Below are 26,091 nucleotides of genomic sequence, written 5' to 3' on the forward strand. Positions count from 1 at the left end.
GACTTGATGGCCTTCTGAGGTCTCTTCCAGCTCTATGGTTCTATGAAATGTTATGCAGCTTCCTACTCTGAGAAGCCAATATGCCCCCATCACAGATATTCTTCCCTCGTAAAGGGATGAACTGCACAGCTTGATAGGTTCTCTCCTCCTCCACCACCTTTAACTTCTGCGATTCGGTTCCAGCTAGATGGCTTGGTTTATGCTTTTATTTCATTAGCCCCATAGAAGAAAAAGGAGATGTTATAAAGCTAATAACTATGACAGACTCCCAAGTGGAGTTAAATATGAAGTCATTCATAAGCAGTTCAAAAATATTTTTCTAATTTATGGCCATCCTTCTACAAAAACTGAAGCTATGTTTACATTTAGGGCACATCTACACTACATGTCAGAGCAATGGGAAGTGATTGTTCGGGGGGGGTTGTTGATTGATTGAGTCTAGTACAGACATGATAAATCAATTGCCGAGTACTCTCGTATCAACTCTGGTACTCTGTCAGAACAAGAAATATAAGCAGAGTCGATGGGAAAGCACCTGCCATTGACCCGTACAGTGAAGACACCATGGCAAGTAGATATAAGTATGCCGACTTGTTTCGCAACTTAGGTCGATGGCCTGCAGTAGTGTAGATCAGGCTTGAAACTGCTACAGCAGCACCAGGTCAGCACTGCAGCTGCACCGCTCTTCCACTTCACTGCAGGCACTTCCCATTGCAAGCAGAGGGGTTCTGTCGCTGTAGTTAGCCCACCTCTCTGAGAGGTGGTAGCTAGGATGAGGGAAGACTTCCCCATTGACCTAGCGCATCTACACCAGAGGGTTTTCACACCCTGAGCAACATTGCTGGATTCACTTAACTTTTTAGTGTAGCCTGGCCTTACACATGTACGGAAGTTCACACGCTATTAGGAGTCCTGCTGACTTGCAATGAGACTTAAGACTGGTGCACATGGACAACTGATGTGTGGCAAGCTGGAGTGCGAATCTACCCCACATTAGCCTGCCATGAACTGACTGGCCACGTGAACCCTGCTGATGCCCCCTCACAGTTTGTCAATGGGGTCTGATCTAGTCCTCTCAGAAATGGCTACATCAAAGCACATTAAACTGCTACTGAATGTCAGCAGAGTTCATGCAAACGGTCTATGGCAAGCTGGCAGACTAGGTTTGGCCTGCAGGCCGGTATTTGCCCACCCCTACCTTAGGCCCTTAAGTATATAAGGCACATGTTCAAAGGATTTATGAACTTATGAAGCTCTTACCCCTTAGAGCCATAGTGTCCAACACGCTAGCCACTAGGCACATGTGGCTATTTGGCCGGTTGAATGTGGCTAGTTCGCTATAGCAGTAGCTACTATACTGCTTCAGACCTGGTTGAACACCACAGCCTTAGAGAGTCCATCTGTCACACCAAGATCCCTGCCCTCTAATGAACATGAGACCATACGACCAGCCATACTGGGTCAGTCCAAAAGTCCACCCAGCCCGGTACCCTGTCTGCTGACAATGGCCAATGCCAGGTGTCCCAGAGGGAGTGAATCGAACAGGCAATGATCAAGCGATCTCTCTCCTGCCATCCGTCTCCACCCTCTGGCAAACAGAGGCTGGGGACACCATTCCTTACCCATCCTGGCTAATAGCCATTTATGGACTTAACCTCCATGAATTTATCTAGTTCTCTTTTAAACCCTGTTCTAGTCCGAGCCTAAACAACCTCCTCAGGCAAGGAGTTCCACAGATTCACTATGCGCTGTGTGAAGAAGAACTTCCTTTTATTTGTTTTAAACCTGCTGCCCATTAGTTTCATTTGGTGGCCCCTAGTTCTTATATTATGGGAACAAGTAAATAACTTTTCCTTATTCACTTTCTCCACACCACTCATGATTTTATAAACCTCTATCATAGCCCCCATTAGTCTCTTCTTTTCCAAGCTGAAAAGTCCCAGTCTCTTTAATCTCTCCTCATATGGGACCCATTCCAAACCCCTCATCATTTTAGTTGTCCTTCTCTGAACCTTTCCTAATGCCAGTATAACTTTTTTGAGATGAGGAGACCACATCTGTACACAGTACATGATGTGCAAACTGCAAGCAGACCTCTCGCATGACAATGATAAATAAAATAATATTTGCCAGGAGAGAAAAAATGGCTGGAATACAGAAAAGAGGTTGATCCACAGAAAAACAGGTTTTCTTTCACAAACGACACTCATTAGCAAACCAAAAGAGAAAAATGACCCCTGTCCAGCTATGAAAGGGTTAACACTTTTAAAAGCAGAAATGCTGTCAGCATATCCCAAAATTCAAGCACCTGAGAGGAGTAATGTGAAAGCTTATTTTGCAATTATCAGAGTAATTTTCTCTCCTTATTGTCTCTGAGCCATAAGGATTTCTAAAATTATGCAGAAGGATTTCATTCATTATAATAATCAAATGAAATATTCAAATCAATATTAAATCAATGAATCTTTTTGCATGCAGCATACTGCTCCCTTTGCTCTAACGGGCTATTACATTCAAAACTGCCCTGGCACAAAAAGCCCATCCAGTTTTGCACTTCAGTGCCATCTTAATCCCAATCTGTACAGCGTTATCCTTGTATTTGTCCTCTAAGCATGACTGGATTCAAACAGCAGCAGTGATGAACAAGCAAAGAGCTTTAAAAACAGAAGTTTAACTTCAGACTCCTAAGTTTATATTTAAGTTCCTGTATATGTGTCATGACCATGAGGGATGGCCAGCAGCCTGGGGACTAAAGGGTTAACTGTACCTAGCCAGGTAGAGTCAGCCAGTAGAAACGTAGGTAGGAAGTTCAAACTGGGACAAAGGAATTTTTGGGTTTTTCCCTCCTTTGTCCCTGGGCAGTTGACTCTCCAGATGCTGAGGGGGACAGACAACATGTTCCTCTCCAAGAAAACATGTCCCTCTTCACTATCTGTAAGTAGGGTAAAGTTTAGATAAATCCGTTGGGTTTTATTGTTTTATGGTTTGGGAATGGGAATCTGATGTCTGTGCATTTAAAAATGGGTTTTGTTCTCCTTTGTAACTAAGTTTTTGGCCCATGGGAGTCCCCCATGAGTATATTAATTGGTGACTTTTCCATCTAGTCGTTATGCTTGTAACAGGAGTATTGTGGTGATAATAAAAGTTCTTTCTTTTTTATTTACCTGGTATTGGTGAATCTGTGTGTCCTGGTTTTACTTTAGGACTGTGATTTCCCAAGTGATCTCTTCCCCGGTTTTCTTACCGTTACTTGGGTGGTGGCAGCAGATTTTTATTGCCAAAATCTAGGTTTTTAGGATTTTGGGGGGGAAGTTTTATACCAAAGCCTGGAAAGATAAGGTTTTGGGGTACTTTTGCGGGCCCCCACTTCTGCATTCATCGTGCCAGAGTGGGGAATCAGCCCTAACCATATGCAATTCCCTCTCCCCCTCAAAAAAGTGCCAAATACTCAGCATCATTCATTTACTTCAGTGGTAGCCACTACATGATCCCCCCTTTGGAAAGCAGGTCACGTATTCGGGAACCTAACTTCAGACCCTCCTATTCTTGAAAAATTTCTTGCTGACTGCAGTTTGGAGCGCACATTATAACAAACTTTTCCACAGCATTGGAGGATTAGGCAGACACCAAAGTAACAGAACTGACACTTTTTAAAAGAAGTTATAGCCCACTGTAAAAATGTCAAACCCAATGGAGCATGGGAGTATTTCTTACCATGATTGGGACCCCGATGTCTGGCCACAAGAGGTCTTCAGACGGAAGCTTGGGGGAGTTCCACACTACTACAACTTTATTTAAGTAAGGGAGCCCATTGAGTCTCTCTAGGGAGTTCATTAAGACTTCCTCTCGCTCATAGGTTAACATGACTACTGTGAACTGCTCCCTTGGGACATTGCCACCCAAGGCAGCTTGGAACTCTTTCCCAGAACCACCTGCACCTCCTCCAATTGGCCGAAATCCAGTCCCGGACCCAAGAAACTTGGCTTCGGAAGGTAAAACGGGATCAAAAGGTGTGTGGGGAAAGAGGTGGAAAGGTCCCGGGGCGGAGTTCCAATTCCTGTAAATATCCATTGCGGTGAGAGTAAAATTGCGAAGGTATTTGGGAGAGGCATAGGGTGGCTCCGTCTCCACCGGCCCCAAGTCTAAGTCACCATTGTCGGCCATGTTGGGGTCAGTACCGGCAGCTTTGCCAGAGCGGTGGGGAATCTCCACTGCAGTTTCTTCTCGAATAGGAGCAGCCGGGATTTGAATTCGAGTCCTTATGATCGCTAAGACTGTGCTGAACACATTGTCCGAGGTGGAGAAGTAAGTCTCCCACAAGAAGCGCCCCTGCCTCCTCATGGCAAGGAGATCGTTGTCAGAAATGCTTCTCAGAAGAAAGTGCACTTCTGTGATACGTGGCTTTGGTATGATTAAGGCTGCCTCATTCCACCGGATCACCTCATGATAGGGCAGCTGAACTTGCTCTCCAAGAATCACTGGAATGGCTCCAACTTCCAGAGCCTCGAAGAGTCTCATGGCACACCCAGCAGAGATCAATAGATGGGTGTCCCCCGGTGTGATTATCAGTGCAAACGTAGATAGCTTCAGTAGCTCTAATCGGTCATCCCTTTCTCCACAAAGAGCCCACTCAGTGGGCAGACTCGCCTTCGGCTGGTTCTTACAAGTGAATTCCACCAAGACAAAGTCCAACTTACTGTCTTGGACAGCTTTCAGGGTGGTAATGATCCTGTCATCATAGTCAGCTGGGGCATTGCCTTCAATTTCCTCTTCAAACGAACGAACCTCTTGCAAGCTGGAGCGAAGAGACTCTATTTTCTCTCCCTGGAAACTGAATAGGTACTTTCGCTTAACTGGCACCTGGGGTGGGATCTCTAGGAAGTTGGGTTCAGACATCGCGTGGACTAGAGGCGATACCACAATATCAAACCCTGGCCGATACTGTAGGTCATAAAACGTGGACTGGGCAATCATGGCACGCCCGGTGCTGATGTTGTAGATGAAGTTTTGAGTTTCCGATTTCCTCGATAAGTTAATGATGAGATGGTTGTGTCCATCCGTCCTCCAATATGGCAAAGAGTGCAACTGTTGCTGTAGCTCAGTAGCTTTTGGCATTATGGGCTCTTGCATTTCCCCCACTAGAATTACATACACACAAGCAATGTTTGCATTTTCAGTAACGTACACATTAGTTCTGACGGTTGCCTCAAAGGCTTGCTTAATTAACGGGTCTAAGGAGCTACCAAAAGGGTACTGATCGCTGTTGTAGACATACACGGGGAAGCCAGATGTCAGTGGGCAGCGTGAGTAGTCAAAGCAGTTGTGAAGTCGGCAGTTCCGGTTGGATTTTGGCAAAGGCAAGTTAGCTTCGTCTTTGTCTGGCAGCAGCCGGATTGGCAAGGAGAGTTTTGGCTGGTTCTGAGCCATCAGTTCTTTGTAGGAATGCTCAGTCTGGCTGATGACGTTCTTCAGCTGCAGGAGATCTTGCTTGGCATTCTCTATGCTCTTCTTGCAGGCTTCGATCTTCAGGTTCAACTTGGCGATCTCGCTGTTGAGCTCCTGCCGCTTGGCCTCCAGCTGGAGCAGCTCCTCACTTACCGACTCCCGGATGCGGCACAGGTCCTGGACATGCTTCACCTCACACAGCTCGTTTCCCGTGCGGGGGCCGAAGATGCGTTTGCCGGCATCATCCGCGTCATCAATGGTGGTTAAGTAGTAGTGGGCGATGAGGGGGAAGAAGACAAGGATGATGAACAGGGTAAAGCTAAGCCAGGTGAGCCGGATTCGACTGGACCATCGCAACACCCAGGGTTGGCCGCCATTCCCCACTCCCCCATTCCGCAACATGGTATACCCAGTCATGAGTCAGAGTCGGTGCGCGCCCAATCACGTTGGATCAGTAGCCATCACCAAAACAGTGCTCTAAACAAGTCTCTAAAAGAAAATGTTATTGTGCCTGCTTTATAAGGAGCCAATAGAATGGAAATTTCATCTTCTTGCCGCGAGGATGGCTGCCTTCTGCCTTTTTGGTGCAAATGCAACTTTTGATCCAATTAGAATCAAACATCGAACAACCCCCCCTTGATCTCCGGTTAGCTAGCTGTTGCTAACAGTGTGGTGGTGTTGCCATGGCAACAAAAGCACAATGGGATCCAGTCGACCTCTTATCACTGCTCTTGACATCCTGCATTGCCATCCAATAAATACGCAGAATCAACGGCCACAGTTGAAAAGCGAGCTGGAAGAGACTTGGATAAGTGTCAGTCTCTCTCATCACCTCTGTGCGGTCGATATTCAGCCATGCCTACAAAAGAATAATAGAGTCAGACAAGGCAAAATGACATCTTAGTAAGCTATAAAACAAAGAAACATTTACTAGAAGCATCTATAGAGTCAAAAACATAAGCATTCTGATTCACTTTTACTTTATTACTCTACGTGATGTTATCTGATTGAAGTATGACCATACAGATCACTGTTGCAACCACTGTTCTATATTTGCCACAAACAAAACATGGCACGTAAGAGGTCTACAAAAAGGTTATCATTTCTGGTTCTAATTATGTGATTTGTATGCACCTGTCCTTATTGTATCTGAAGATATAAATACTAGTGATGTACCTACACTGAAAATGTTTGCTCCTGGAGTAACACCCACAATGTATTTAGCCAGCATGTCTCGGAGGGACTGTTCAAAGTAAGTGGCTCATCAAGAAGTACTTCACTGACAGTGGTCCATGGGAGATGCCAATCTAACACTGAATGGACTTTCCCTGTGGATGCTCCATCTGAACTACAGGAAATGGACAGGTGACTTGCCCATGTGATTCCATAATCCACCTTCACCTGTAATTTTCCACAGAATGAACAATGGGATTCCCCCTACATGGGAAACTATAAAAGGCCCTGGGAACACCAGCATTTTGCCTCTTTTCTGCTCTGGGCTCTTCCCTGTTCAAGCCTCTGGGCTATGGATTTATACTAATGGGAGCATTCTAACAAAGAAGCCCTTCCAATTAAATCGGAAGCAACCAACTACTCGACTTATGCCAGCAGTTCAAATCATCACTGCTACCTGCCCAAATCAAACATTTTACAATTATTGCATGTATTTGATTCCTTAAAGCAGTCTTAACTCTCACTTTTCTCTCTCTCTCTCTCTCTCTTTCTTTCCCTTATACATTGAATAGTAACACAGAGGTAGCTGTGTTAGTCTAATCTTGCTAAAACAAAAGGAAAAACTATGTAGCACTTTAAAGACTAACAACGTGACCCCACCTTCTGTACTAAATCTGATTTGTCAGTTTAATAATGTTCACTTATTCATTGTATTCCTTTGGTATATATGGTCATGCCAATTCTCTTCCAGAATATGATATGAGGAAGTGGGTCTGGCCCACGAAAGCTCATCACCTAATAAACCATCTTGCTAGTCTTTAAAGTGCTACATAGTTGTTCCTTTTGTTTCCCTTATACATAAACCTTTAAATTTTAGCTACTAAAGGCTTGGAAACAGCACAATTTTTTAGTAGGATCTGAGTTATATTTTGACAGGGGGTGTGTAGCAGGTACTTTGGGATCAGAAGAACCTGTTACATGATGCAGCTGGTTGTAAAGAACCACTCAGATCTGAAGCCAGAGTTTTTGGAGGGGATATAAAGACTGGACTGCCTCAGGAAACTGCTTTTATGACTTCTTGTCTGCCAGGGTGGCGAGACAAAAGTTACTTCCGTGGCTGGTTTGGTATATCTAACGGGGGAATAGCCACCAGTCTTTTGGGGTATATTTTAGTGTATTCTCAGCAGTGTGACTTGAATTGGTATTCTCAGTTGTGACCCACGAAGGCCCGGTTGTAGTGCAGTACTTACAAACCCGAGGAACTAACACGATTAATTAGACACAGGGGACAGTTGTATCTAAAGACATCTTAAAAACCCGTGTGGTCCAGCAATCAGAACAGAGACTAGCAGTCAATAAATCTGATTTTCTACTCTTTCCTCTGCCACTGACTCGCTGAGATACACTGGACAAGTCACTTAAACTTTGCGTGCCTCAGTTTTCCACCTGTAAAATGGAGATATTCATAACTCCCCATCTTTTTATGGCATGTTGTGACCCTTAGATAAATGGTACTATAGAATTACAAAGTATTACTACTACAAAATATTTGAGTTAAAACATCTCATTCGAGTCTTGGGCCCCATTCTGAATTAAGAACTGATCATCTACATTTGCAAGAAGGATTTGCAATTTGGACAAGCCACACATGAGGGGACTAGCTTTATGTGGCCAGTCTAATTTTACTTATAACAAATCTAAGCATGACTATATACCTCCAATTTGCTGCACTGGCAATCTCCTCCTTTATCTACCTTTTCTCTGAATTTATTTGGCCTTATAAAACAAGCCACAGAGGTGGGAAATTAAATAATCGAGTTGTATTTTCTATAGAGGATGAACATGATGATGCTCTGCATGAAGAGTGTTATTTGTCATAAGTAGCAAATATACCACAAAAAGACATGATCATGAGTATGAGGATCAGAAAGACATCTATATTGAATAATTGATTTGCTAGTCACCTTTCGTGTAAAAAGGGCACATTTTCTGCCTGTGGTATCTTATTATATAGATCTTACCAAACTCAGTTAATCAAAGGGACAGCACACACACCCTTGATGAAATGCTAATTTCCACTAATATGAATTGGTCCCAAGATACACAGTTTAGAAACCAGTGAAAACAAATCTTACACAATTACCTAAATAAGGGGAACATTTGATATGTTCCTCTTGGAATTCCCAAAATAAAAGTAGGAGCAAGCCAAATAGAAACCATAGCTGGCACCAAGTAGAGAAAGCAGATACCAATAAGTAGACACACAAAAGACGTGCCACCTTTTTGTTCTGTGTTTGTACAGTGCCTAGCACAATCAGGTTTGGGTCTGTGACAAGGTCTCTGAGGTAAAACCACAATGCAAATAAATAAAGAATACGACATCACTTTCACAAACTGCTTTCTCACAGGCATGTGATGGCCGTTATAAAAATGCGACTGAGCCAAGTTTAGGGAGTTGCACACCAACCCGCATAGTGTGAATTAGAATCTTACAGTCTTTGCTACTAAGTACAGTCACTATAGAAGTTGCTGCGACAACAGACAAAATGTTACAATACTCTACGTGCCTGTGCTGAAGATGAGCAACTATATAAATCCATGGTACGCCCACAGCTTGAATACTGCGCACCAATGAGGTCTCCTCATCTCAAAAAAGATATACTGGCATTAGAAAAGGTTCAGAGAAGAGCTACTAAAATGATGAGGGGTTTGGAACAGGTCCCATATGAAGAGAGATTAAAGAGACTGGGACTTTTCAGCTTGGAAAAGAAGAGATTAATGGGGGCTATGATAGAGGTCTATAAAATCATGAGTGGTGTGGAGAGGGCTGATAAAGAAAAGTTATTTATTAGTTCCCTAAATAGAAGAACTAGAGGACACCAAATGAAATTAATGGGTAGCAGGTTTAAAACTAATAAAAGAAAGTTCTTCTTCACACAGCGCATAGTCAACCTGTGGTACTCCTTGCCTGAGGAGGTTGTGAAGACTAGGACTATAACAGGTTTAAAAGAGAACTATATAAATGCATGGAGGTTAAGTCCATTAATGGCTATTAGCCAGGGTGGGTAAGGAACGGTGTCCCTAGCCTCTGTTTGTCAGAGGGTGGAGACGGATGGCAGGAGAGAGATCGCTTGACCATTGCCTGTTCAATTCACTCCCTCTGAGGCACCTGGTGCTGGCCACTGTCGGCAGACAGGATACTGGGCTGGATGGACCTTGGCTCTGACCCAGTGTGGCCATTCTTATGTTCTTAACTAATCTCTCTCTGGGACCCTTTAAAACGCCAGCACCTTTGTGGGTATGTAACAAAGAAATAAAGGCACAAGGAGAGCTTGCCCCAAAACTGATATGTGAAAACCGACCGAGGTGATGAGCAGTGTTTCCTGCACAGGCCCGTCCGCCTCCTCCGCAGAGCCGTGCAGTGGTTGCTCAGCTGCTCTGAGGCGGGGCCACGTGGCAGGTGGTTGCCCCGCCCCAGGAGCGGCAGAGCACCATGTGGCTCTGGCCTTAGCTTCAGCCCTTCCCTAGCGGCCGGAGCTGCGTGTTGGGCAGCCGGTGGCTGCTCTTGCGGCCCCAGCTGGGGCTAGAGCCAAGGCCGCTCCGACAGCTGGCGGACCAGGGCCGCTCCGACAGCTGGGGGACCAGGGCCGCTCCGACAGCTGGGGCCACATGCTGGGGGACCAGGGCCGCTCCGACAGCTGGGGCCACATGCTGGGGGACCAGGGCCGCTCCGACAGCTGAGGCCACATGCTGGGGGACCAGGGCCGCTCCGACAGCTGGGGCCACATGCTGGGGGACCAGGGCCGCTCTGACAGCTGGGGCCACATGCTGGGGGACCAGGGCCGCTCCGACAGCTGGGGCCACATGCTGGGGGACCAGGGCCGCTCCGACAGCTGGGGCCACATGCTGGGGGACCAGGGCCGCTCCGACAGCTGGGGCCACATGCTGGGGGGCCACTATCAGCTAGGGCCGCATAGTAGCTTCCCAACTGCTCCCTGAGTGGGCTGCATGGTGGCTGCCCAAAGCTGGAGCCAGGCTGTGGTGCGGCTGCTCCTGGGTCTCCCTGAATCTCTCTTCCCTCCCCCCATAGCTCTCTTTTTGCCCCTCAGAGTCCCCTGCCTCCCCCAACGCTCTGTCCCCCTCCCCCTATGTCAGTGCCCCACCCCCAGCACCTCACTCCCTACAAATCCTGGGCACTGGCAGCAGCTTCCCTCTGGCCCAGGCAGGGACTCACAGCCAGACCCATGAGGAGCACCCTGGGGTAGTCCCTGCCCTGCACGCAGGCTGCCCTGGGAGTAGCACTCGGCGGGGTGGGGGGGTACATCTCACCTTCTCCCCATGAGGTGGGGGGTGCTACCTGGGAGAGTCTCTTGGGGAGCAGCACCACTGGTGACACCCATCCGAACTTGAACCCGTGACCTCACTGTTGGCGCACAAGACCAAACTCACCCCGTTCCTGGCTGGAAAATCTTAGCGGGAACCCTGGTGAAGAGATTTCATTGCGGCAGGGTGTAGGTCGGTAGGGAGGAGAGAACTCAGGAGTGATTGAGATCTTAATTAAAGGGGACGGGGGAGGGAAATAAGCCATCCTGATAATGCAGCCACAATTCCCTAACCTATTTTCGTTACAAGGGCACCTGTTGTGACAATGATTAAATGGGAATCCTCCCCACGCCCAACCGGCGACAATTAGAGCTGAACGAGCCGCAAGGACAGTGAAAAATCAAGGGACATCACACGTCCATAATGCCGCCCAGCAAAAAGCAAGAGCAGAAATCTCAGAAAGCTGGGAGGATAAAAGGGCTAAAAAGTCAGGAAAAGGTTAAATCAGCTTTCTGTGAGTATGATCGGTGTGGGAGGCCTTGGCTCCCCTTAGCAGAACATTTTAATAGCATGCCCTGCGCACCAGCTTCCATTTGTATGTGCTGAGGTGGAGAGCTGGCAGGGAATGCAAATCTCCCCTACTTGTGCATGAGCTGTCAGTCATGCCGAGTGCTCTAGGAAAAATAGGATCCTTTCATGGGGTCCTGGAGCCACACGGCTGTCGCTATGTATTACCGAACAGAATGGTTTCATGATGCACAAACGTACATGGCAAATGATTAACTAAAGGCAAAAAAGTTGTAAAAGTTGATTGAAACTTGTTATTTTTTAAAAAAAAAAGCTTCCATCCGTTCTAGGAAAGAGTGACTCAGGGATGCCGAGGCCGTTAGCAGCCACTCGCATTTATACAGTTCCTCAGCCTTCGAGCTTCAGACACCCTCGCCAAACTTCCAAATAATTGCTCGTTCCATCACTGAAATGCAGCTGTCTCTGGGGTGAGCGCTGGCAGCCACTTTAAACGGGAGCGACAAAAAGTTTAGGGTGGGAAGTGAAGACGATCGAAGCAGATGTTCGGCCTCAACTGTGGCCAGTGGAGTGAGGATGACGTACAGAGGACAATTTCAAGGGGGAATTTCAGGGACGCTGACTGTAATAACGCCAAAAACTTTACCACTATAAGCCCCCACTCCTAGCCCCCGTGACAAACACAGCAGGGCCTTCCATCAGCAGCCTGGCCCCTCCAACAGCACAGAACTGCCTGGTATTATTCGAGGGCATTGGGTCGGTGCCAGTTCAGAAGGGAGAGCACAGCCAGCCATGGTGATGGGCGGGACAAAAAGAAACACTACAAAAAAGTTCCTGCCACATCCTGGGTTTCCCTGGAGGTCTCCAACCTCCAGCCCCATTACTAACCCTCTCCCACTCTGTCTCTGGTTTCATCTGGGCCACAACTAACTTCAACCAGGGTCCTGCCAGAACTTCTTGGCGCTCTTCTGGCTCGTACCCCTACCAGCCCCAGAGACCTGGCATTCAGTTTCCAAAGCATCTTACAGTGGTTCTCTTGGTAACAGTCTATGAGCACTAGCGTAGCCAGAAGGGCCCCAACTTCAGGTGGGTGGGCAAAAATGGGAAGCAGGGGAGAACGGGACAGGAGGGATGGGGGGCTGGCTAACCAGACATAGCTGGGTAAGTCCCCATGCTCCAATCCCGCTTCCCCGCTGGAGGGGCCTGGATGCAAAGGGGGTGGGACACGACCCACTCAGGCCCACCCACGGCTACGCCCTGCTATGACCTAGGATTATCTTAATGTCTCCTTTGGGAGACAGAGCGTAATCACAGGAGCACGTGGGGCACCCTAGCAGCGCCTCCCAAACTCCATTACAGCAGCTACAGGAGGACACTGAAGCGGCTCCATTTAAGGGCTTCCATGAATATCAGATGACTCAGTTTTCCCGCGTGACTTAGGGAGAGTCACTGAGTCTCCCCTGGGCCCAAGGCCCCCATCTGTACAGTGGTGGACAACAGCACAACCCTGCATCACACAGAAGTTAGAAGGATAAAGCCATTAAACATCACGAGGTGCTCAGATACCATAAAAAGTAACAAATAGTCTAGCACGGTGACAAGCTATTTGAAAACAAAAAAGCACTAAGATGCCGGTACTCCAGGGGAAAAGTTGTTGAGCTCTGACTGGACGTGCCAGTACTGCGTCTGGAGGTGCTGGTACGGCGTACCGTGCAGTACTGTCACAAAAAAAGCACTGGTGACAAGTATCAGAGGGGTAGCCGTGTTAGTCTAACACCTTATAGACTAACAGATTTATTGGAGCATAAGCTTTCGTGGGCAAAGACCCACTTCATCAGTTGCATGTAGTGGAAATTCCAGAGGCAGGTAGAACTATACAGGCACATGAAAAGAAAGGAGTACCAATCAAGAGGAAGGCTAGAGCAGTATTTCTTAAACTGTGTTCCGCAGCACACTGCTGCGGAGAACAACAGAGTTCAAAATAGCCACCCTTAAAGGGGCAGGCGACTTTTTTTCCCCAATAACCTCCGCCCCACCCCCCCACCCAACAAAAAAATCTTTGATGTTCCTCTAAAAAAAAAAAAATTGTTTGGTGTTCCTCGATTTTAAAATGTTTAAGTAACACTGGGCTAGAGATAACAAGGTCAATTCAATCAGGGAGGATGAGGCCCACTTCTAGCAGCTGATGTGGAGGTGTGAACACCAAGAGAGGAGAAACTGCTTTTGTAGTTGGCTTTGCCCACGAAAGCTCATGCTCCAATAAATCTGTTAGTCTATAAGGTGCCACAGGACTTCTAGTTGTTTAAACAAATAGTCTAGTAGCACCTTAAAGAATAGAAAAAAACCATGTAGATGGTATCAAAAGTGAAGACGACAACCCATTTCTTCGCTTATGATACCATCTACATGTTTTGTTAGTCTTTAAGATGCTACTAGACCATTTGCTGTTTAAGTTTTTCCTGTTGCAGACTAACTTGGCTACCCCTCTGAAGCTTCAGATACCATAGTGATTGGAGCCACTAACATACCAAAATAAAAAGGGGGGACTGAGCAGTGAAGCACTGCCTGGTCCTCTCAAAATTGAGACAGGAAAGCGTGGTATCTCAGGGGCTGGATTCATCCCCAGAAGTTTGCTAACAGTAACCTTCATTAAATTGCAATGGATCTAAACATAATTAGTGCGGTTCCATCACAGGCGGATAGAGCACTTAAGGGCCCAATCCTATGGCAAAGAAGCAGGACTGAGCCCCTAAAACAACACCAGTATCAAGGAAATGCGACATTCTGGTCCACTACCCTTGACCCTTATTTGTTTACAACTATTCTGCCTTCTGTTCCTTCCAGCGACTCCCAGTTCCGTAAATTCTGTTTACGCAGCACAAATCAACAAAGCCCACCCTCTCCTGCTCTAAAACATGGAGCATGGGCGTAAAAGAAGTCTGTGCATTTAGAAACCTGAAACTTGTTCAGCTGCTAACTTGAAGGCCACGTTACAGAAACTAAAAAAAAAGTTTGGGGAGGTATTCTTAACGCAACACGTGGTTTGGGATCAATGGAAAACTACTGACTGTCAGTCCGAAATATGTGCTAATGATAACAAAAGCATGTTAGACATTTTCAAGCTGCTCTTCCTTACCCAAGGTTTTATTCCCCACCAGCTAGATGCAGCTGGACATTCCTTTTGACTTGAAGACACACTTTTGCTAGGATTTGAAAAGAAAAATGAAAAACGAAATAAAAAGCCCAATCTGGTGATTTTAGCATGAAAGCCTCCGGTTTTACTATCAAGAGCAATACGCACCCAAGCGACAGTTGTTTCCCCCATCCCAAAGGAAATGTGAGAGCAGGAAGAGTATTAATTCCTTTATCCCCAACAGACAACACTATCTGACTCCAAAGAACTGCTTGGTTCTGTCAAAAACAGAACCCTGTCTAGAAAAGAGCCATGCTCACATTTTAACCAGTGTCTGACGCACCTAACTACCCAAAAGGGCTGGTAATCTCTCAAGAGATCAGAAGCTAAATGCTGAGCTAATTCACATCTCACTCCTCACATGATTATTTTTGCAAACATTCCCCACCACCTCTTTCTGTCAACCTACTTTGCCATTCCTCTAATACTGAGGATAGCTTTGCTTTAAAATGTTTTTAAAAGCTCTTTCCTGGAAAGTTCTTTGCCCAGCAGTACTAGGCTACACAACTAAATGGTTACCCTATTGCATTACAGCATCTTTCTTCAATCTGACCCTCAGGTATTTCCCCAACTTGCTTCCTTCCCCAGAAGGAATACAATGCACCTGTCCCACTCCCATGGGCAAAACCAGTTCGCTCTGCTTCTGAATGTCTACTAGGACAGTTGATGCTCAGGTACTGGTAAAAAGTCATCATCACTGCTCATTGATGTAAAGTTGCCTGCAAGTTCCACATACATGACCCTTGAGCACACCTGGTCTTTGACATACCTCCCTCCCCCTTTTGCCCCCCGCAGAGTTAGAGAGACCTCATTCTTCTCTGGACACATTTCTGAAAGGAACCCTGGAAACGCCAAACTCAGGGAAAGCAGATCTTGAATTGCTATTCGACATAACTCTGTTGAACAGATCAAGTAGAACACAGGGGGTATGTCTAGACTACATGTCTCTGCCGACAGAGGCATGTAAAATAGGCTACCCGACACAGTCAATGAAGCGGGGATTTAAATATCCCCGGCTTCATAAAAATAAAAATGACCGCCACGCTGTGCCGGCTCAGCTGATCGTCGGCACAGTCAAGACGCAGATCGGTCAACAGGGAAAGCCTTTGTCGACCGCTCCCTTATGCCTCATGAAACGAGGTTTATAGGAGCAGTTGACAAAGGCTTCCCCTGTTGACCGATCTGCATCTTGACTGCTGCACTGTGCCGACAATCAGCTGAGCTGGCATAGCATGGCAGCCATTTTTATTTTAATGAAGCTGGGGATATTTAAATCCCCACTTCATTGACTGTGTCGGGTAGCCTATTTAACATGCCTCTGTCGGCAGAGGCATGTAGTCTAGACATACCCAGGGAGATCAACTGACCTAATGTCAAGAGAATGCACCAAACCTTCCAGAAGGAACAATCTACATACATAGTACCTTCCTCTACTAGATCTGAGCTACTGTCACATACCCAAAATGCTCTTCCACTGCACAGCCATCCTCTCTGCCTCTCTCCTGTTTCCTTTTATCTACTCTTGGCTTACCATCATGGAACCTGACAATTTGCAATTGAATCCTTGCTTGGAAAAAAAGGCTGAGAGTTCCTCTATGCCAGGTAGAAAGCAAATTGCAACTTTCCTCATCACAAGGGCTACCAGCAGCCTCAACTCAGCCATCACATACCGAATGAGCATGAACAGACCAACCTTCCTGTTCAGAGCAGGCTGATGTGAACCTCTCCTGGTTGGTGCTGAAGGTAGTACTGGCACGGTCTCTGCTTTACTGTCTCTGACCTGAGTATTTGGCTTTTATCTCCAAGGCGCGCAACACGGCCCATTCTCCAGCACTGCTATTTTTTTTAAAGGCAAAGACAGAAAAATAAAAAACTTGTATATTGCTGCTAAAAGAGGAAATGCACTTTCTTCCTCTCCCGTCTGGGGGTGAACAAAGCTCGCTGGAGCATAACAATGGGAGGGAAATACACTCACACACTTTAGGAACTTGTGAGACAAACACATTCTCAGGGCTCTCAAAGAAACAAGCACACCCCAAATCTGCACTCTGTTGGCAAACAGGGGGCATTCGAGGCTTGTCCTTTACTGATGAACAAGGAGAGTAAGCCTCTTCCATGTATGCTTTAAGGTACATTTGGAAGGGCACCCTGTGTGAAAGTTCGGCTAAAAAGAAGAGCAGATAGAAAATTAATTGTGAAGCAACTTACCTCCAATAGCCTCAGAGAAGATCGCCAGAGAGTTGAACCATCTCAAAAGCTAGCAAGTACAGAGTAAACTCTCCCAGGCAGCCTAGTAATCTGAAGTGTCAGGGGAGGAGAAGCCATATTTTTTTCCTGCATCATGACCCAGCTTTCAACCAAAGCAGGTGGCATTTCATCAATTCAAATCAGAACTAGGGTATATCTGCCCTGCCTACCACGCTCCAATATATTCATACAGAGGGGTCCCTGCTATGCAGAGACCTCCTCCTCCTCGCACTGAACAGAAGGGAGCTGCTACCAAAGACCCTACAAGAGATAAGTCTGCCGGAGGGAAGGGAGAGGGACTGCATGTGTGGGTAGCCCCAGCACTGGGCAGTGGGAGAAAGATTCTTTCCCCTGTGAGGGAGTCTTCACTAAAGTGAACACAGCCAGGATTCCCGAGGTAAGTGCCAGCTACGGGGAGAGACTAGTGGGGGGAAGAAAGGAAGAGCCGGGTGGACATGTTCTCCCTGTCTCTGCAGATGACAGTGGACTAGTAGACTCCAGGTCATTTCCGAGACGCTTTCTTCCCCTAGTTTTCAGTAGCAAAACGTGCTCACTGGTTTAATCTCCACTGCGCCTAGCGGATAATACTTTAGCCACCAGTACCCCTGTTTTGCAGTCCCAGGAGTGAATACTCTACTTTTGAGCTGCCCTGAGGCTACGTGCCAGTATTTATTTGTTGTTTTTTAAGTTTTTCCTGTTACAGACTAACTTGGCTACTTCTCTGAAGATTGTGGATATAGCGCACTTAGATTTTCACAAAGCCTTTGACAAGGTCTCTCACAAAAGGATCTTAGGCTAAGTAAGCTGTCATGGGATAAAAGGAAAGATCTGTAACTGGTTAAAAAACAGGAAACAAAGAGTAAGAATAAATGGTCAGTTTATTGATGGAGAGAGGTAAATAGGGATGTCCACCAAAAGTCTGAACTGAGACCAACCCTATTCAACATGTTCATAAATGATCTGGAGTAAGGAGTAAACAATGATAAGTCCATTGCGCTGAACGGAGCACTAGGATCAGTGTTAACTCTTTGTCGACCATGATGAATCCCCCACCAGCCAAATTTGCAGTCAGATCACATAGATGGGCCTGTATGTTACCAAAAATGCTTCCAAGCGTGTCTCTCTTACCAATGGAAGTTGGTCAATAGAAGTTATTTCCCCACTCATCTGGTCTCTCAAATATCCTAGGACCAACGTGGCCACATCACTGCATACAGCGATGGTGGGCATGCCCAGTAGATGACTCAGCTGATGAGGGAGATGTCCAGTGGAGAGGTGTTTGTATGCCAGGTGATGACAGACTCTAGAAGATGGCTGGGGATGTTACAATGACATGGCAACAGAGCGTTTCCCTGTTCCCCCAGTTCAACTGCTCTCTCATTAATAAGGAGCCAACATTCCTAGGCTTTACTTCCAGGTCAGGTGTTACTTCTATAACCTTGGGCAAGGCACTGCCTCAGTTTCCCTGTCAGTAAGATGGAGATGAGGTCATGCCCTATCTTGTGAGTGTGCTGGAAGGCACAGTCTGGGCTGCACTTGTATTGCACTTTTCATCCCAAAGCACTTTACAAAACACCAATAGTATTGCCACTCACACTTTGCAATCCCTTCCAGAGGGGCAGGATGGGCAGGGCACCAGTCCAAGACTTGGGAGGCAGGGATTCAAGTCCCCACTCTGCCACAGACTCTCTCTCAGTTCCCCACCAGTAAAAAGAGGAAAACAGGAATGCCCAACCTTGTAAGTCCTTCCATGCCTTCCCCCTCATCAAAGTAATAGCTGATCACCTTACAAACATTAATGAGAACAGATGAGTAATTAAATCGATCTAATTTGGGTTTTTGTTACTTCCAGTCCAATTCATCTGAGGAAGTGGGTTTTGCCCACGAAAGCTCATGATTCTATATATTTTGGTTAGTCTCTGGTGCCACAGGACTACTCGTTTTTAAAGTTACACACTAACACAGCCACCCCCCCTCTGCGATGTTTTATCCTTATGAAAAGCCTTTGAGCTACAAGTATCATTACCACTCTTTTACAGATAGAGAACTAAGGCACAACAAAGCTAAGTGACTTGCTCTAGGCCCCAGAGAACGACTGTGATGATGTTGGGAATTCAACCCATGTCTAAGTGCTCTAACCCTAAGACCATCCTTCCTTCAATGTGCATTTTTCAGTACTTATTCCTGTGTTTCAGGCACCTTCCCATCGGACATTTGACTGGTCAGATCTTTTAAAGCATTAGTATTAGAACAATAACAAAAAGTGGTCTACAATAGGGCTTAGCCTTAGCTAGAGATCTGTCATTACAAAAAAACAAGTTTCTTAGAGATACTGGAACTCAGAAAAATGTGGAACAATGAAATGAAGTGCTTAAAAAAAAAAAGTCACCATGATGCAATTAAAAAGTGGGTTGCTGCCTACCTAAGGGCATTGGTGCAAAAATATTTGATAATATTTTATTGCAGTTAAACAAGCGGTCACATTATTTGACCAGAGATAGGTGCAATAATATATCTTTTATTGGACCAGCTGCTGTAGGTGACAGTGAAGTTTTCGAGCTACACAGGGGTCTTCCTCAGGTCTGGGAAAGGTATCCCATTGCTTAAAGATACTCTACAAGTAATCTGCACATAGTCCCAACGGACCAATCAAGGTGAAGTGGCCTGTTGGGCCAGCTTGACAAACCTACTTTCCAACTCGGGTCTTTTCCATAGATTTCTAAATACACTGTTTCGCATATATAGCTTTTTAGGGTTTACAAGAATGCACTGAAACAACTATTAATAAGCCAGTCTCTTTTTTTAAAGCTCACTTTTCTCTTCAGCTGCAAGCCCAGAAGCATTCCTGTGCACAAAGAAATAACAGCATACAAGAAAATATTTTTATACTATGCAGAACTGAGGGTGGAGAATAGCTTGTGGACACAACATTACACTACATTGCTAAACCCAGAACAGGAAATCAAACAACAGAGCTTTAGAAGCAATCCCTTGGCAAATCTGACAGTTGCGTGATAGCTGACTTTGTAAAGACACTTTAAAAAGAAGACAGACAATTTTTAGGGCCTAGACACTAATAGAGCTAGAGAGGGAAGTTCTCTACTTCACCATACAGCAGGTACAGCCCAGGCAAGAGCAGCTCATTTTCAAAACCAAGGGGATATTAACTTCTGGCCCAGATCCAGAATAGCAAAAAGCAAAAGGAGCGATTTTCACCAATTCTTCATTTCTTGTCCTGATCTGGTCTAGTTGAGCGTTTCACTACAGCCTACTCCAATCACATGGATAGTGTGGCTGACACATTCTCTACAAATTATTCCCATTTGCTGAATTTGGTGCCAGTATCTTTGACGGTGCACAGAAATGTGTAATTCTTTAGGCATAATGAGTGAGGGGGAGAGGAGAAAGCAAAGATTTTAGCCTCAGCCCAGGACAAGAGCAGTTGGTTAAACCATCACCACCAAGAGACCTTAATATCCATTTTGGAGGAACATATTTTAGGGCAAGAGTTCATTGAGCCCTCGGCTAATATCGTCTCTCTGCTGAAACTGCCCACAAGGATGTAATTAGTCCAGATGCTTTCTGTGAGATACACCCTGCCCACTGGCAATGGCGGAGTGCCCAAACTTTCTTGCCACAGACCATCGGTAATATGGTCTATTCAATGGTTTCAACCAGAGGTGGGCAGAGATCTTCCAGGGGGAACATCAGCTCATCTAGATATTTGCCGCATTTTACAACAGCTTGCATAAAACCACTAGCGAAGTCAGTACAACTAAAATTTCACACAGACAAGTATATTCTGTTACCAAAAAGCAGAAGCAAAATCTAACTGTGTAAAACTGAAATGATCATAAACTCTGGCAAGTCAAGTGTAAAAAAATATATATAATTAGGACGGCCAAGTAAGAATTTGAAGAACCATTAGCCCAAGACTCAAAAAAAAAATTTTTTTTTTTAAAAGTACATAAGAGCCTGCTATACAACCAGTGGAACTATGCCAAAGGAGCTCTCATGGAAGATAAGACACAGAGTTTCTCTGCAATAAAATTATTTTCATTGATCTTCACAGCTGAGAGACTCCTAAACCACTCTTTCAGGTGACAAATCTGAGGAGCTGTCCCAGATTGAAGTGTCATTACAAGTGGTTTTGGAACAAACACAAAAATTAAACAGTAATAAGCTGCCAGGGCCAGATGACTAGTTCTGAAGGAACTCAAATGTGAAATTACAGAATGATTTAATTATGGTATGCAAGTTAACACTTAAATCAACTTCTGGACCAGATCACTGGAAGATAGCGAATGTCCCACCAGTTTTTAAAAACAGCTTCAGAGGATATTCTGACAATTACAGGCCTGCTAAAGAACCAGGCAAATTAGTTGAAACTATGGTAAAGACTATAATTAGACACATTGATGAATACAATTCATTTGGGAAAAGTGTCATGTTATTGGATTTTAAAGTGAGCAGAGAGATCACTGCTGCGCCCACGGGGGTTGGGGTGTTTGTCCCAAATTCGGTACAAATTGGGCCATGCGAGGTGTCAAATGGAAGCGTATGCTCTACTGATTCTATATATACTACTCATGTGCTTGTATGATGTTTGTATGTGGAGTTATGAATATAGACTCTGTGCTGTTCCTGTGAACATTCTCTGTCTGAGACAGAGCAATGGGCCTGGACTTCCTGTTGTAAAGAAGGAATGGCCAGTGAATGACTGTGCTAATTAGCACAGCTCCAGGGACAATGGCTCTCAGAGTGGCCAGTACACACCTGAGGTATGCGTCTGGAAACCTGCAAACCAGCCAGGGCATAATGGTGGCTGGCATGTGGAAAACAGACAGGTCACTTGACCATGTGACCCACTTCAGCTTGGGAGACACAAGGAACAAATATAAAATGCCGTGAGGCGGTCTCCATCTTGTCTTCAATCTTGCTACTCATCCCAGATGCAGCCTTGTTAGGGACAGAGAGCCGGGAAGAATTGCTGACCCATCCTGACATAGGATGAACACCCAAGACTTTTAAGCTAGCAGTTCGTAACATCTCTGCTAAGAGTCTGCATCAAGAACTGGGTGATTGATGCATGTAATGTATTCTCCTTAACAACCTTACTCTCAACCTTTCCTTTCTTTTATTAATAAATCTTTAGATTTTAGATGCTAAAGGATTGGTTCAGCGTGCTCTTGTGGGTCAGATCCAAAGTGTAAACTGACTGGGAACTGTGGCTGGTTCTTTGGGACTGTGAGGATCTATTTGGAGTTGGTGAGATTGGGTTCTATAACCCCTCACCTGTGTGTAGGCCTGGGGCTGATTGTGGCACAGAGGGAGCCGGAGTGTCTGAGGGGTTTTGCTTGTGATGCTTCCTGCTGGCCGGATTGGCAGCTGAAGCTCTCGGTGTGACTGGTTTGTGGCCTATTTGGGAAAGGTTTCCAGTCGAGGGCTGTACGTAGCCCTGGTTTTGAGCAATTCGCCCTGAACGGATGGCCTCAGTGGTGCCCAGACCTGGCCCGGTCTGTCACAAAGAGTCAACATGGTTTTTGTTGGCTTCACTATCCCATTATTTGAGGGGCATGGGGGGGCAGAGAGGAGAGTGAAAAGCATGTGGACATGAGTGATCTTTTGATCTCTCTCTCCTCCTCCCCTTCCCTTATTTATTCTTGGATCTGGACTTCTAACATTCCTGTCATCTGAAGAAGTGAGTTGCACCCACGAAAGCTCATGATACCATCTACATATTTAAAAAAACGACGAGGAGTCCTGTGGCACCTTATAGACTAACTGAAGTGTAGGCGCATAAGCTTTCGTGGGCAAAGACCCACTTCATCAGATGCATGTCATGCATCACATGCATCTGACGAAGTGGGTCTTTGCCCACAAAAGCTTATGCTCCTACACTTCAGTTAGTCTATAAGGTGCCACAGGACTCCTCGTCGCTTTTGCAGATTCAGACTAACACGGCTACCCCTCTGATACTCTACATATTTAGTTACTCTTTAAGGTACTGCTAGGCTATTTGTTGTTTTTTAAGTTTTTCCTGTTACAGACTAACTCGGCTACTTCTTTGAAGATTGTGGATATATTTTCACAAAGCTTTTGACAAGGTCTCTCACAAAAGGATCTTAAGCTAAGTAAGCTGTCATGGGATAAAAGGAAAGATCTGTAACTGGTTAAAAGACAGGAAACAAAGAATAAGAATAAATGGTCAGTTTATTGATGGAGAAAGGTAAATGGGGATGTCCACCAAAGGTCTGAACTGGGACCAATCCTATTCAACATATTCATAAATGATCTGGAGTAAGGGGTAAGCAATGATATGGCAAAATTTGCAGATGATACTCAAGATAATGAACTCCAAAGCAGACTACAAAGAGTTACAAAAGGGAGCTCACAAAACTGGGTGACTGCGCAACAAAATGGCAGAAGAAATTCAAATGTTGATAAATCAAAGTAACGCACATTGGAAAACATATGAAATGATGGGGGTGGTTAGCTGATACCACTCAAGAGTCATTGTGGATAGTTCTCTGAAAACATCTACTCAATGTGCAGCAGCAGTCAAAAAGGCAAACAGACTGTTGGGAATCATTAGGAAAGGGATAGATAATAAAACAGAAACTATCACACTGCTGCTATTTAAATCCATGGTACACCCCCATCTTGAATACTGCATGTAGATGTGGTCGCCCCATCTCAAGAAAGATATACTGGAATTGGAAAAGTTTCAGAAAAAGGCAAGAAAAATGCTTAGGGGAATGGAATAGCTGCCATATGAGGAGATATAAATAAGCCTGGGACTTTTCAGCTTGAAAAAGACATGACTGAGTGGGTATATTAAATATAATTAGATATAAAATCATGACTGGTGTGGAGAAAGTACGTAAGGAAATGTTATTTACTCCTTCTCATAACACAAGGACTAGAGATCACCTAATGAAATTAATAGGAAGAAGGTTTAAAGCAAAGAAAAGGAATGTTTTTTTTACTCAATGCATGGTCAATCTGCGGAACTCCTTGCCAGAGGATGTTGAGAAGGCCAGGACTTTAAGAGGGTTCAAAAAAAGAAGCTAGATAGATTCATGGAGGATAGGTCCATCAGTGCCTATTAGCCACGATGGGCAGGAATGGTGTCCCTCACCTCTGTTTCTCAAGCTGGAAATGGGCGAGAGAGAATGCATCACTTGCTGATGGCCTGTTCTGTTCATTCCCACTGGGGCCTCTAAAATTGGCCACTGTCTGAAGATAGCATATTAGGCTAGATGCACCATAGATCTGATTCAATATGGCCATTCTTAGGTACTGACAGCAAGACAGAATTGCTTAGCTGTCAGAAACAAAGAGCAATTTTTGGTTTACAAGTACTTTTTAGGATTAAAATATATAATCTTAAAAAAGGGGAGGCATGAAGAAAGCATTCTCTGCAGCATGAAAACCACTTCGTGGCATCACAAAGCATATGTGCTGTACTCAAAATGTCTTAGTCTATTAAAACTGTATCAGTTTCCACAGACTAGTCAACTCCCTGTGGCATAAACAGAATGTATAACGAGCATTTGCAGGATATAGGAGTATCTACTTGAAAGGCAACTGCTAAGATCATTTTCTTCGTCCAACTCTCCAGCTACATCAGCATCTCTCCATTCCTCAAACCCACCACAGGTTTTGTCGCTTCAACGCATCCGTTTGACGTTTCCGACCTCGCCTTCACCACTTTGCCCCCCTCCCCACTATGTCTGCTATTGATTTTTACTGCATCCCTCCTGACTCTTCAGCTCTGCCAGTAACTCCAGTTTCTCAGGGGCTGCCTCCATTTCTGCACAGAGGACTGCTCCGTGAGGCTGTCTCACTCGCCTCAAGAGCTATCTCTGCTTATAAAAGAATTCAGTCGGTTGCCGATGGCTGGAGGGAGAGGCGAGGTGGCTGGTAGCTGCTTCATCTATTGATAATTATATTGCAAATTTGCAAATGTCACTTGTCTTCTCGGCCTGTAAGTATTTCATTTCAGGGACCGTATCTTTGGATGTGTGCACACTGTGACTAACACAATGGGGCCATAATACCCACTAGGGCCTCTGGGCCTGACAACCACACAAATACACAATCTCACACAAACCCTCCACCAGCTCACCTTTGCCGCTAAGAACTGCTGCTTTACTTGCTCATACCGCACAGTGCTCCAGGTAAACAGAAAAAAAAAAAGTGGAAAATTTCTCTTGCCAAACCCTTTACTATCTCAGCACATCGAAAATCATGGGGGGAAAAATGCAGTGTGATTGAATGGCTGATTGCCTCACATCGCCATCTATGAGCTTTTAGCTTTCCTATTGCTTTGCAGGCCACTCCGTAAATGTTTTGACTGACAGTAGCACACACACACACTATTCCTTGCACGAATAAAAACCTTCTCAACACACCTGCAAACCTTGTGGCCTGGTCCAAAAGAATTTCCCTTTGATTATCCCATTTCTAGTGTCTGACCCGAGTTAACTGATTAACCAGTTTCCCAGTAAGCATGAGCTTTACCAGCATACTGATGGGGAATCGGAGGTTTAGTCTGGCTGACGCAGCCCCCAGCCAGCGGCCCAGCCTGGCCAGAGCAGCCTATGGTGTGGCGGGCCCAGCCGGGCAGGCCATGGCGCGATGCAGACTGAGGGCTGCTCCAGCGATATCTTGCTAAACATAGAATTTAGCTGGTTAACTTTTTAAGCGGTAATTAACATCCATAGTCCCGTCACCTGGTTGGGATGTAAGTTTCATTGAAGTTGGGAGATCCAGAGTCAGGAAGTCTCGCCTTCTTCCCCTTGCCATGGAACGGAGAATTTTAGAGGGTATGTCCATGAACGTCTATTAGCCAATATGGTCAGACACACAAGCCCATGCTCGGAGTATCCCTACATTTCTGATTGCCAGAAGCTGGGCCTGGATATCAAGGGATGGATCACTTGATAACTGCCCCATTCTGCTCATTCCGGCTAGGTCTACACTGCGGTGTTTTGAGGAGCAGGAAATGCAAATGGAGTGCTCATTTGCATATATCGCACACTTATTTGCATATCTTCTTCCAATCCTTTTTGCAGAAGAGGTTTTTTGCAATAAAAATCCCTGTGTAGACAAGGCTATTTGTCGGGGGGGAAAAAACCTTTTGCGCAAGTGCCGGTAAACCTCGTTTTTTGAGGAATAAG

General features: G+C 45.4%; 1 protein-coding gene across 6 annotated transcripts in view; it reads right to left on the reverse strand.

Moving 5' to 3' along the window:
- Positions 1-26,091, reverse strand: part of EXTL3 (exostosin like glycosyltransferase 3) — a 220,813-nt gene that overhangs the window by 42,160 nt on the left and 152,562 nt on the right. For all 6 annotated transcript variants that reach the window (XM_075923258.1, XM_075923261.1, XM_075923259.1 and 3 more), the window contains one exon: positions 3,715-6,304. In XM_075923258.1, coding sequence (XP_075779373.1) covers positions 3,715-5,862 — 2,148 coding nt within the window. In that variant the 5' untranslated portion in view covers positions 5,863-6,304. The remainder of the gene's footprint in view (positions 1-3,714; positions 6,305-26,091) is intronic.

This window comes from Pelodiscus sinensis, chromosome 3 (assembly GCF_049634645.1).
Source record: "Pelodiscus sinensis isolate JC-2024 chromosome 3, ASM4963464v1, whole genome shotgun sequence".
NCBI classification, from domain to species: domain Eukaryota; kingdom Metazoa; phylum Chordata; order Testudines; family Trionychidae; genus Pelodiscus; species Pelodiscus sinensis.